Here is a 12765-nt window from a genome sequence, read left to right as displayed (position 1 = left end):
AGGGACCACTGCTAGGATTTCAAACACTGAAGCAGCTTCAAATGGCTGCTGTTTAAAAGCAAAATGAACAAATTAACAAAATACAATCAACCAGAGACACTTTTTCTTCTTTTCTCCCACAAAACATGGAATGTCCATTGCAAAACTACATTGGCTGAGATGCAGGTGGGGACTTGGATTCTCAAATTATATTAGGGCTAAAAATGGGTGTGGTTATACCATCCAATGGGGGAGAATGGTCTGTTTTTCATTGGGCCACACTGCTCTTGTTTCTAGCCTGAGAAGATCCAAAAATATTGGACTATAACATTTTACATTGTTCAGTGCAGCAAAGATATAGTGTGTCATTATTAGATATTTCTAATGTGGTCATTGATGACTTTTCTCATCCTCTGAGGCCTTTCCAGTTGGACTTGTGCTACCAAAGCAACCTGGATTTACAGGTGTGTGTGTGTGGGAGGGAGTGGTAAGAATAAGAAGGCCTGGTTTTTCAGGTGTACTGATGCTCCTTTATGCTTTTCCTGTAGTATAAAAAGTGACTTAAAGCAGATACAGATTGTTCACATCCATATTACGGTGCCTGCAAATGTGAGAGCAGTAGAAAGGGGCATTAGCAGATGGAGACATGCCTTTTATCTGTAATAAAACATGTGGCAGATACATCATACATGATGGGCTAGTCTGGATTAAGGGTTTAGTGGCTTTGCTTTGGGATGACCTGAATAACTCGCTTATCTGTATGCTGCTCCTGAATAGTACAGACCTCACAAACTCATGCTGATAAAACCTTTGGCTCGTGCAATGCCATCCTTTATTTCCTTGCTCCAGTTGTTACACACACATTCCCTTACATGTTGACATTACCAATATTCTGTGTCCATTTTGAAAGCATTAATTTATTCTGTCAAATTGCTTGCAGGCCACAGGCAAAATGGATGAGAACCAGTTTGTGGCTGTTACCAGCACCAATGCCGCCAAAATCTTTAATCTGTATCCAAGGAAGGGTAGGATTGCTGTGGGCTCAGATGCCGATGTTGTTATCTGGGATCCTGATAAAGTGAAGACTATTACAGCCAAAAACCATAAATCGGTAAGAGATAAAATTCCTATTGTCATTATGAAAACAACTACCAATCTTCTAACTCAAATGAACTCCTATGTGCTGGATACATAAGAACTGGATAATTTTGATGTTCTGTATTAAAAAGTATTATTGTTTGTATTAAAATGAAAGTCATTACATTTTTTATTTACAGAATCAGAAATTTACCAATATGGTCAGGAAAGAATTTTTCTTGCATGTACAACATTGCAAACTTGGCTAAATGAATAGGGCAGCTCCTCAAGAGTGTTAATCAGCATAGCTCCACTAATGTCAGTGAAGCCATGCCCATTTGCATCAACCTCAGAGCCAGTATCAGATCTGTAAATAAATTCTGAGATCTAAACATGCTGGTAGGCATGTAGTGGGTTTTTCAAATGAATTTAAGCAATCCTGTTGATTTAGAAAGTCCCACTAGGTGCCTCCTTGCACTTTTATGTGATTAAATACCCTTACAAACCTGATCCTTAAAGTACATTTTTTCCCTTTTTTTTGCTCACTTCAGAAGCATCAGTTATTCATTGCCTGAGCAGATTAAAAAATGTTCTGAAATGTTATGGGTAATTCAATGTTTTTATAATCTGGGTTCTAGATTATAACTGGTCTTGGGATTTTTTGGTCATGTTGAATTATGAAACTTTATACTTCTTTGATTCTGTGTCTCAATTTGCATAGTGTACCAACAGTGTGATCTTTCCAAACCCTTTGATCCTTGTGTAATGACTACACAAAAGGCAGGCCCATAATGTTTATCTTATTTTATCTAATGTATTATAATCTACATATCTATCCTCTGTAGAGACAAGGTGGGTGAGGTAATATCTTGTCTCTCTCATATCCTGGGAACAAAACAGCTACAACTACTGCATATCTATCTACGAGGTATTTTACATCATGCGTATCACCATAGTGGGTGGTCACAGTTCCATAAATGTATCTAATTTTCATTCAGTATTTATGATAGTTTACTGGATATCCTATATTTTTAAAGGGGTCTTAAATATTCAGTTTGTGTGCCTCAATTTGTGTTTGCCTGACTTTAAAAGGGGCTGATTTTTCAGAAGGTACTGTGCACACCAGCCTCAGAAAATGAGAGCCCCTTTAAGATGTTTCAGGTTAGACACATAAAATCACTAAGCCTACATCTAGACTGAAAAAGATACTTTAGAAAAAGCCTCTTTCGACTACAACCAGTACTTTCAAAAAAGCAAGCTGCTTTTTTGAAAGAGAGCACCCAGGAAGTCTGGATGCTCTCCTTCGAAAAAGCACATTACTCTCCTGTCGACTTCTCTTACTACTTGAGACCCGGTGGAGTACCAGAGTTGACAGGAGTGCAACGGAGTTGATGGGAGTGGTTGATTTAGTGTGTTCTTACTAGACCCACTACATCGACCTCTGGGAGATCAATCTCCCAATAAGTGAAGACAAGGCCTGGGACAATACTTGAGATAGTTTTGATTGAGCTATCTTGCTAAATATAGTAGGTAACCACAGTGGCACAAGCTAGCTGAGTACAGCCTTGCCTGGGACTCTAGGTATGTAAGATGGTGGCTATGCTGTGCTGCCACCCATGTCACTGAGGTTACACTGCTATTTTTTGCTAGTAGCCGTATAGTATTGCAGTAACACCTGTACCAACATTATCTCAGGTGTGCCTGTGTGTTGCAATCACACCTCCCAAAGGCAATGTAAACTTGTTCTAACAGCCCTGTGTTTGGCAGCCAGCAGGCCTGTTTGTAACTGCCACCAGGCCGGATTTGAACCTGGGACCTTTGAAGCGGGGTATAGGATCTTCTACCCTCTGAGCTAAAAGCCAGCTGGCTCTGAGCCTATGCTGTAGAGGTCTCTTGGTCTTAACTGTTGCTGTGGTCTAGGTACCACTTGCATTGCTCAGTAACCACACTAGGTGTGTGGGTTACATGTTCATTTTGTTATCTACTGCAAACACTTTTTTTGTGTGTCTGTCCATGAGGAATAAGTATTTTTTGGAGCCTCAGATTATGCATAAGGGCCACATTTTCATATAACGTCCAATAATGCAATTACCAAATAGAAAGTATCCAAATAAGCCTCTATGTGTGGAAAAAGTATTTTTTCATGTAAACAAACACAAGTGCTTGCACAGTTTGCAGGTGCTTTGCAGATACATAAGTGAAAGCTGGATAAAAATAGGGCCATACATGTCTGTTGTACTTTCCCAAAGGAAAACAGACCTGAGATTGAGCTTGAATGGAGTTTTCAGTGTATGTTGTTTGATCCTCAGGCTGTTGAATACAACATCTTTGAAGGAATGGAATGCCATGGGGCTCCCCTGGTGGTTATAAGCCAAGGAAAAATTGTGTTTGAAGATGGAAATCTACATGTAAATAAGGGAATGGGCCGCTTCATTCCTCGCAAACCTTTCCCTGAATTCCTTTACCAGCGCATCAAAATCAGGAATAAGGTAGGTTCAATCTTGGCCTACTATTCAAAACTCCACAGATCTTCTCTCGCTAGAGGCTCTCTTGGAACCAAATGAACAAACATGTTGCATTATTATTATCCAAAGTGAAATGAATCCATGTGGGACTGGAAACGTTGCCAAAAGCTATGGGCTACACCCTCAGCTGGTATAAACCAGTGTAGTTCCTTTGATTTCACTGATGTATGCCATGTCTATGATAGACAGTCTTCTGAAGGAAACAGAAAGATAATACAAGGCAAGTCTAACCAAAAAGAAAGAAGAACCACCACTTTTGCAGGTGTTGGGGTCAGGCCAGGCTGTCATTTCAAATTGTTGAATAGTGTGGCTTGTTGGATAAGCACAGACGCTGTGTCTACATTGGCATCCCTTTGCGGAAAAGGGATGCTAATGAGACACTTCGGAATTGCAAATCCGCGGGGGATTTAAATATCCCCCGCGGCATTTGCATTTACATGGCTGCCGCTTTTTTCCGGCTTGGGGTTTTTGCCGGAGAAAAGCGCCAGTCTAGACGCGATTCTCCGGAAAATAAGCCCTTTTCCGGAAGATCCCTTATTCCCTTGTAGGGAATAAGGGATCTTCCGGAAAAGGGCTTATTTTCCGGAGAATCGCGTCTAGACTGGCGCTTTTCTCCGGCAAAAACCCAGAGCCAGAAAAAAGCGGCAGCCATGTAAATGCAAATGCCGCGGGGGATATTTAAATCCCCCGCGGATTTGCAATTCCGAAGTGTCTCATTAGCATCCCTTTTCCGGAAAGGGATGCCAATGTAGACACAGCCATAAAGTATTTGTTTCCCATGTACATACTAAGTTGGAAGCATTCAGTGTAGTTGGCATTCTGTCAGCTTTTAATGACTGTTGTGGGTAAATTAGCTTCACTTGAGTTGTTTTTGCATATAAAACACAAAACTTTCCAGCCTTTTCTCTTCTGTGGGACCGATGTTTTAGCAAATGAAATACATAGACCATGGAAAGTGTCCTATTTGACCAGGCCTGGGTCAGTTCTAGTTTCAATTTATATCACTGTGACTCTTTTGAAGCCAATACTTAGAGTTTGTTATTAGATCTGAATTGTCTGAAAATTCTTTTTTGTTGTTCTTTGCATAGTGAGGTCTCTTTGTCAGGGAACACAAACACCAGAGAAGAAAAGGCTACTACTTGTTTTTACTTCAATTTTTTACTATAAAAATCTTATAAAATAGATTACGATGGACAGCAAATGAAGTGTGCGGAAGTAGTGGGTTTTGCCCATGAAAGCTCATGATACCATCTATATATTTTGTTAGTCTTTAAGGTCCTACTGGACTATTTGTTGTTTTTTAGTTGTGCCATAAACAGTTTGAGATGGCAATCCACTTCCTTCAAAAAGCCTTTTCTCTTTTCCATTTTCCTCAGAGAAATTATTCAATTATAGAATGCAGTATATCCGTTCCTTTGGGGAAAGATGCAAACAGCATGCATCCACAAGGATGTGTGGCACACTTTCCTGCTCAGTCACACAGTTCCGGTCTCCTCACAGTGTCTACTGTGTAGGCAGCGCTTTGATATTCCGGTTTAGGCTCTCAAGCCCCCTCTTCTCCCACTCTTGAGTTTCCTACAAGAGTTAGGTTAGCAGCTCCCTGTAGGAGCTGGAGATTGGGGAAAGATCTTAGTTTTCTGTGGTTAGTTAGGTGGAGGTAGTTAGAAGAGGTGAGGCAAGGGAGAACACTGACTTTGGTGCTCTTAGAGCGCCCTCTGCTGACTGATTTCTAGAATAAACTTTAAAAACAACAATAGTCTAGTAGCACTTTAAAGACTAACAAAATGTGTAGATGGTATCATGAGCTTTCGTGGGCACAGACCACTTCTTCAGATGACCGGAAGTTCTAGAAGTGTGATTGAGCTCTGAATCATGTTCTTATCACTGCTTCTCTTCCCACTCAAGAAACTTCTTTTACTTTACAGGTATTGTAAAACCTACTGATGATCAAATCCACAGTGTGGTCCTCATTCATATACCTTGGCACAACAAAAGTAATGTGATGTCAGACAAGGATCTTCCCAGCAGTTTCTGTTTGAAATATGTACAGTGGTGTAATATTATTTCAGAGGTTTTGAGGCCAGAGCCAGAGGGGTACATTATGATAATCTAGTCTGAACTTCTGCATAAGAGCTCTATGTATATTACAGAACTAATGCCTATAAACCAGGAGCTGAGACCAGGGTCCCATTGTGCTAGGTGCTGCACAGATAAGCAATAAAAGGCAGGGCCTGTTCTTGGGAGCTGACCAATTATCATAATGTTATAGAATCCCAGTGCTGGAAGAGACCTCAACACAGTCTGTTATCCTGGTTCTGGTAGGCAACAGATAAATATAGGCCTTTTGGCCTAAGAAGGGGACATACTGCCATCCAAAGGGTAAGGTGGCGGGGGGAAGGGACATGGATTTCCTGGGACATGACAGCCTGGCCTGACCCAATACCTGCAAAAGTGTGATCCCCCTGGGCTCCTTCCTACTCTTGCCCATGGGTGTATCTGGATGCACAGGTCATCCTCAGTCTCCCTGGGATACACTGCCAAAGGTGGTAGTAGCATCTCCTCAGCATCGGGACTGTCAGGGCACTTGGGAAGCTCAAGCAGGTCCTCAATGCAGCCACAGTTCTCCTCAGCGTCCTGCTCCAGCAGTGGGGAAGAAACTTCTGTCTCTCTCGGCAGCTCCCCTCCAACTGGACTGCTGTCCCATTCCTCTGCTTCTTATGTGTGGGGCACGGCTGAACAGGTTCCATTCACCAGCAGGCTCGCAGTATTTTCTCCACGTTTCTATCTGAGGGAGGCCACGCCTCCTCACTAGAGGAACTGAATATAATACAGCTCCGTACGTACTATGAACTGCACGTGTGATTTAATATTATAATTCAGTATTATAATATATTATTATTGTTATCAGGGGGCAAAATCCAGCAATATCCATGCAGTTAGTGTCTGGATTGTTCTCTCTTTTATTTTAGGTAACAGGATTGCAAGGGGTGTCCAGAGGAATGTATGATGGGCCAGTGTATGAAATCCCAGCTACGCCAAAATATGCAACTCCTGCACCTTCAACCAAGTCCTCCCCTGCCAAAAACCAGCCTCCACCAATCAGAAACCTCCATCAGTCTAACTTTAGCTTATCAGGTAAACCAACATGACTGATTATGACTATCTGTAAAAATATGAGTACTAATCATTCCAAAATAGCCCATGCATCTCACCATTCAAGCAAAAGCACCATTATGTGATATTTCCTCACATAATAAGCAGAGGAGACGTATCATATTGGTAGGGTTATTCTAGGTAACTTCTCTCCTTAGAGGTTAATTTTGATGTGATGTAAATATAACATCCAAAAGACAGCAGTAGACTTAATACATCAGTGGTTCTTATTTTTTTAACAAATTACATGGACAATTACAATCTTTTCCATGGAGAAACAAGAACAATGCTTCTACCCTGTAAAATCTTGCCTTTGGGAATCCAGTGAAACCTTTTGACAGACGAAAGAGCAGAGAACCCAAGGAAAATTAACTGATTTTTCATCTGTTTTTGGCAGCTTGTAAAATGTGATTCACCAATACAGTGGTGTACTTGTGAGACTGAGCATGTGTAAATATACAGGAAGATTTTTGCTTGTTCACTTACAAAATATGGCAGGTAACAGTGATAGATTGTGAATGAGAGTTTCAGAAGAATATCAGCAAGCTTTGTGATTCAAAGGCCATGTTTATGCTACCACTTATGTTGGCAATACTTATCTCGCTCGGAGGTGTGAAAAAAACACCCCTGAGAGAGAAAAGTTTCATCTGTGTAAGTGGTAGTGTGCACAGAGGGAGGTAGAACTTCTGCCAACAAAGCTACCAGCACTCTCTGAAGTGGTTTTACTATGTTGATGATAGACCTGTCTCCTGTTGGCATAGAGCGGCTACACAAGTGATCTTACCAGTGCCACTGTACGCTGGGCCACTCTAAGCTCGCTAGTGTAGACATGGCCTAAATCACTTGAGACCAGATTTTTAAAAGTATTTAGGCATCTACCTCCCATTGGTTTCAGTGGGAGTAAGGTGCCAGATTATTTTCAAAAGTCTGGTCTTTAGGCCCTTTGAAATTGTATGCCTGTTTTTATACATTTTCATGCAGAAATGTCAATGCTTGCTACAGAGACAAATTATTACTTAGAATAGCAACCTGTTCTGATCCCTCAAAAAGAATCCACTCACCAGGTATTCACTCCTGTATGGAAGTCAGTGGAATTCTACTCAAGACAATCCTTTGCAGGAACAGGGCCTTGCTCAGTTAGAAGTGATGCAAAACCAGGTGCAAAACAAAGCAGTAAAAATATCACATAAGAACGGCCATTCTGAGTTAGACCAAACATCCATCTGGCCCACTTCCAACAGTGGCTAGCGCCAGATACCTAAAAAAAAAATGAACAGAAAGGCAATCATCAAGTCATCATCTCCTGTTGCCCATTCCCAGCTTCTGACAATCAGAGGCTGTGGACACCATCCCTATAGAACTCCCAACAGAACCAGTCACGTGAAAATTTACTGTTGACTGGATTTTTTAAATCAGACCTCTCCATTTCCATTCCATTAACTCTCTTGCTTTGCTGACTGGATTGCTGTTTTACAGGTGCTCAGGTAGATGACAACAATCCCCGTCGCACAGGACACCGTATTGTTGCGCCCCCTGGTGGTCGCTCTAATATTACCAGTCTTGGTTGAACGGAGATGATGGGGAGAATGGCAAGAATGAAGGATCATGGGAATAATGTCTGTTCCCTTTGATGTCCATGTTACTGAACCCACAGTTTTATTCGGTACTAATGCGGGGGAAATGAGCTGTCTTTTCCGTTTTTTTTCTTTTTATTTGTATAGGAAGAGGTGATAATAGTGTGGTGTGTTTGCTTGGAACTACTTGCCTCACAATTGTGCTTTCTTGCCATAGTCACCTTAAAGCATGGTGCTTCCATTGCCTCTTTAGTGACTACAGGTTTTATCTTTGTCTTGTAACTAAATGATGGTTCCTTTGCACCCGTTAGCTGTATTAGAGTAGTAAATGCATGTCACTAAGTTATTTATGCAAGTTGCAGTCTGTGAGTGTGTCTGTTTAGAACACGTTGCCAACAATTGACACAATGCCAAGATCAAAGCCACTAGAATCCATAAGGAGGAAGAATATGGAAATTTTTAAAGTATGCAGTAGAATAGCATAAGTGGCTCCTGTTAATACCTTTAATTTATTATAAACCCAAGAAGCACTCCTCCCAGATACAAAGAAACAAATACAAAATGTGTAATGACAAAATGGTCTCTGTAGCAATTTTTGTTATCCACTGAGTACATTCCAATTATGTGTCTTTAACTGTTTTCATTTTAGACAGAGCCATAATTCCTATGCAGCAATGTCATTGCCAACCCATTCAGAGATTTCTCCGGCTGGGCAGTGCTCTCCTCTTGCATGAGTGTTTTGGTACTTAATTCAAATTACTGTTGGATTTTTTAAATTTTTTGTACAAAGTTTTTCCTTTGTAATCACACACATTTTTACTTACTATACCCTATCAGATCTACTAGTTGTGGTTCTACTTCTGAATTCAAAGCTTGTGAAATAAAAGAAATGAAATGATCATTAAATGTCTTGCAGTGCTCTTGTTCACCAGTATGATTTTTAGAAATCATAACATGGCGTTTTCTTCTGGGTCTACCTGAAAGCACAAAGAAGCTGCATCCTCAGTGCACAAAGATGGTTTATGTATAACTTTTTGCGCATACTTGAATATTGTTTTTGCGTGTCCACTTCAGCTAAACTGAATAGAGCCTGTGGTAAGAATAGAGTCATTTCTAGTTGCCTGGTCTTTGGCCCGCTAACAGCTGCACTGGCAATCCACCTCAGCTCTAGGGCTGAATCAGATTTCCATAAAGTGGAGTAGAGTGCTGCCATCCTCATCTTTAATATGGCACAGCAACCACCAGAGACTGCCTAGAGAGCACACAAAACTCCATCTTTATCCAAGTCATTTTTCTGTTTGCATTGCCTATTGGAATCCATCTCTTGGTGTGTTCTCTTATCAGGAGCCCAACATCAGTGTCTGAGCACATCAAAAACATGAACTGATGCAAAAATGGACTGTCCTATCCTTCTCTGGGAGGTTGTTGGAAATGGCCTCCCTCCTCTTTTCCAATGAGTAGGTGCATGAGAAAGAGGCCTACTTATGTTTCCTTTTCTTTATTTGCTTGTGTTGCTGATGCTAAGGAAAGGCCAAGCTAAAAGAGGGAGGTTGGGAGATTCTCAAAAGAGCTTAAGTGACTTAGGAGCATAAATCCTATTGGCTTTCAATGGGACTTGTGCTTCATAGGCCTTATACACACTAGAAATTTGTAGTGGCAATAGTTCTGCCAAGATACTGCCCCCAACAAAACTGGACTAAGTGTCCCTTGCCTTTCGCATCATAGGTAGCCATGAGGAGAGGAGTGCAGTCTCCATGTGACAGCTACTCCTATTGGCTGAGTGTGTGTGGTGGGAGACTGTCTCCATTCTCCTCTCTCCCTACAAAGCGCCATCCAGCAGCTGAGAGAAACCAGGAACAAAGTTGTGACTCCGAGATAGTTCACATGATGCCCCATATTCAGGGTTTCTGGCAAAGCTATAGTTGTGCTGTTAACAATAATATTAAGACTGGTCCTTAACCAGTACTGTGTCACCCGTTAAATACCCTATCCACAAATCAATGCACTGAAATTTAATCACTACTCTTTGTGTGCATTGTACTAGCCACCATTAACTCCTCACGATGGTATTTATTTCTACTCAAACTGCTTTACATGATTTTTGCATGTTGTAAACAGAGTTCTTGAGTGGGTTGTCCATGACAGTTTTAAGCTGGGATATTCTCATCTTTCCTTAAAAACAAATTAACCACTGCATAAAAATTAAATATTCTGATTCATCTAAGATGCCCAATTTGGGGGTACTTCCTCTTTAAATATCAGATTCCAGGTATGTCTCTGGGGCAAAACAGACCATAAAAGTTAGACCTACTGGCCTTCATGGTTCTCAAACCCTTGGGGTATGTCTAGACTACATGGCTCCATCGACGGAGCCATGCAAACTAGTTTACCCGACATAGTCAATGAAGCGGGGATTTAAATAATCTTGTTTCATGAGGAATAAGGGAGCGGTCGACAAAGGCTTCCCTTGTCGACCGATCTGCATCTAGACTGTCACACTGTGCCGGATCAGCTGATTGTCGGCACAGCGCGGCGGCCATTTTTATTTTAATGAAGCAGGGATTATTTAAATTCCCGCTTCATTGACTATGTTGGGTAAACTAGTTTGCATGGCTCCGTCGATGGAGCTATGTAGTCTAGACATACCCATAGTGTTTACTTTGTGAAACATTTGTGTGATGACAGGCACATGAAGTGATATGTATCAATTCATAAAGCCAGTTATTGACTTAAAACAGTTTGAAGGCCATAAACAAACATAGTCTTGGCAGGTTGTGAAGAACAGAAGTGCTATTTCATGAAGTAAGTTAACAGCTATCTGTTCCGGATGTGAGAGGCCTTATCCTTCATCTATGCTCCAGGTGCTTTGCACTGCTCGTGTGCTGCAAAGGTGCTAGAAATCCATCCCACTCCTGCACCCTCCCTCCCAGGACCCCCCCCCCCCAACATCCTGCTCCTGAATCTTTACCCAGCTCCCCACCCAGAGACCCCCTACACCTCACCCCGCTCCTGCACACCACCTCCTTGCTAGACCCCACACCGCCATCTCCTTCTGTACCCATTTTGTCATCATGGGTGGTTGACTGGTGGTCCGTGGAAAGGTCTGCGTTGAGCGGGGTGGGCCATGGGCCCAAAAGTTTGAGAATCACTGTTCTATAGTCATACATTATAAGGCCAGAAGGGACCACTATAATCATACAGTGTGAACTCCTGCATAACACAGGCCATAGGAGTTACCTGAATAACTTCCTGTTTGAACTAGCACCCATTTTTTAGAAAATCATCCATTCTTGATTTTAAAATTGCCAGTGATGGGTTGTCTTGATAATTGTTCCAATGAAGCATCTCACTGTTAAAAACTTTGGCTCTTATTGCTAGTCTGAATTTGTCCAATTTCAGCTTCCAGCTATTGGCTTGTGTTTTGTCTTTTGTCTGCAAGATCGAAAAGCACTGTAATGTGAAATGTTTGTTCCCCTTGATGGTATTTTCAGACTATGCGCAAGCCACCGCTCAGCCGTCTCCTGGCTAAATAGATCACGCTCATTTTTACAGAAGTAGATTCCAATTTTGTATCCATGTAGGGCTCTACTTACCAGTGGGAACCATGCTAGATGTCTCATTTAATGAAAGCAGGAAAGAAGTGTTAGTAAAGCTAGTGGATCTAGTGCCACGTCCTATTTACAAATACTTTAAAAACTAAAAATATGCAGGAGAGAGCAGGAGGAGACCTCAGCAGAAGAGCAATGTGGGCGCAGCAGGTATTAGTATATGAATGCTAGAAAAGCATGTCATTAGTTTCACGGTGTTGGGGTTTACAACCCGCCACGGAAAGGATGGGAAGGAGCAGTACTGGGCCAACAGGACCCCAACCTGCAGGAACTATAGCACATGGTCCAAATAGAGGAGCTGCTCAAAAGAGGACTCTGCATATCAAGCAGGAAGAAAGTAGATGAGGGACTGTCTGAAGGAAGCCAATGTGGAGCTTCTGGGGATAAAACAATTCAAAGAAGAAGGGTCTGAACCAGGATAAGAGGTCCCCGGCTGGGAGGGTATTGGTCTGACCCTTTTCCCTCCACCACTCCTTGCTGACAGAGAATCATCAAACACTGGGGAGGCAGCTAAAATATTTATTGGACTATCTCAGTTGCTGACATTGATTGGGAAGTCTTGCTGTGAGGAGGGGGAATGGGCGCGCTGTGATTGTGGCTCAAAGTGAAGAGACAGAGCGGAGGTAGGAAGTGACCTATGGGAAGCTGGAAAGGTGCAACAGAAGGGGCAACTGAGACATTACGTACCTCTACTCCCTTGGTCCTGGGCTATGACCCATTGGGAAACCCATGAGGGAGAAACTTGCTTGCAGAACTCTGGAGCACTGGGAAATGATGCCCAATGGCTTGACCACTCCACTCACTGGCTGCCGAGTGAAACACTGCAAATGGACGGGAATGACTGCTGAC

At 42.0% G+C, this 12765-nt stretch overlaps 2 protein-coding genes across 3 annotated transcripts in view; one reads left to right on the top strand and one right to left on the bottom strand.

Annotated features, from left to right (window-relative positions):
- Positions 1–9226, top strand: part of CRMP1 (collapsin response mediator protein 1) — a 66704-nt gene extending 57478 nt beyond the window's left edge. For both annotated transcript variants that reach the window (XM_006128209.3, XM_006128210.4), the window contains exons 11-14: positions 920–1090; positions 3366–3545; positions 6551–6716; positions 8211–9226. In XM_006128209.3, coding sequence (XP_006128271.1) covers positions 920–1090; positions 3366–3545; positions 6551–6716; positions 8211–8302 — 609 coding nt within the window. In that variant the 3' untranslated portion in view covers positions 8303–9226. The remainder of the gene's footprint in view (positions 1–919; positions 1091–3365; positions 3546–6550; positions 6717–8210) is intronic.
- EVC (EvC ciliary complex subunit 1) overlaps positions 911–12765 on the bottom strand; it is a 98041-nt gene continuing 86186 nt past the window's right edge. The window contains exons 21-22 of the transcript XR_012904381.1: positions 7796–7992; positions 911–1049 (exon numbers count right to left, since the gene is read on the bottom strand). The gene's annotated coding sequence lies outside the window, so the exon portion shown is untranslated. The remainder of the gene's footprint in view (positions 1050–7795; positions 7993–12765) is intronic.

Source organism: Pelodiscus sinensis, chromosome 5 (genome assembly GCF_049634645.1).
Source record: "Pelodiscus sinensis isolate JC-2024 chromosome 5, ASM4963464v1, whole genome shotgun sequence".
NCBI classification, from domain to species: Eukaryota; Metazoa; Chordata; order Testudines; family Trionychidae; genus Pelodiscus; species Pelodiscus sinensis.
This window is presented reverse-complemented; position numbering and strand designations above follow the sequence as displayed.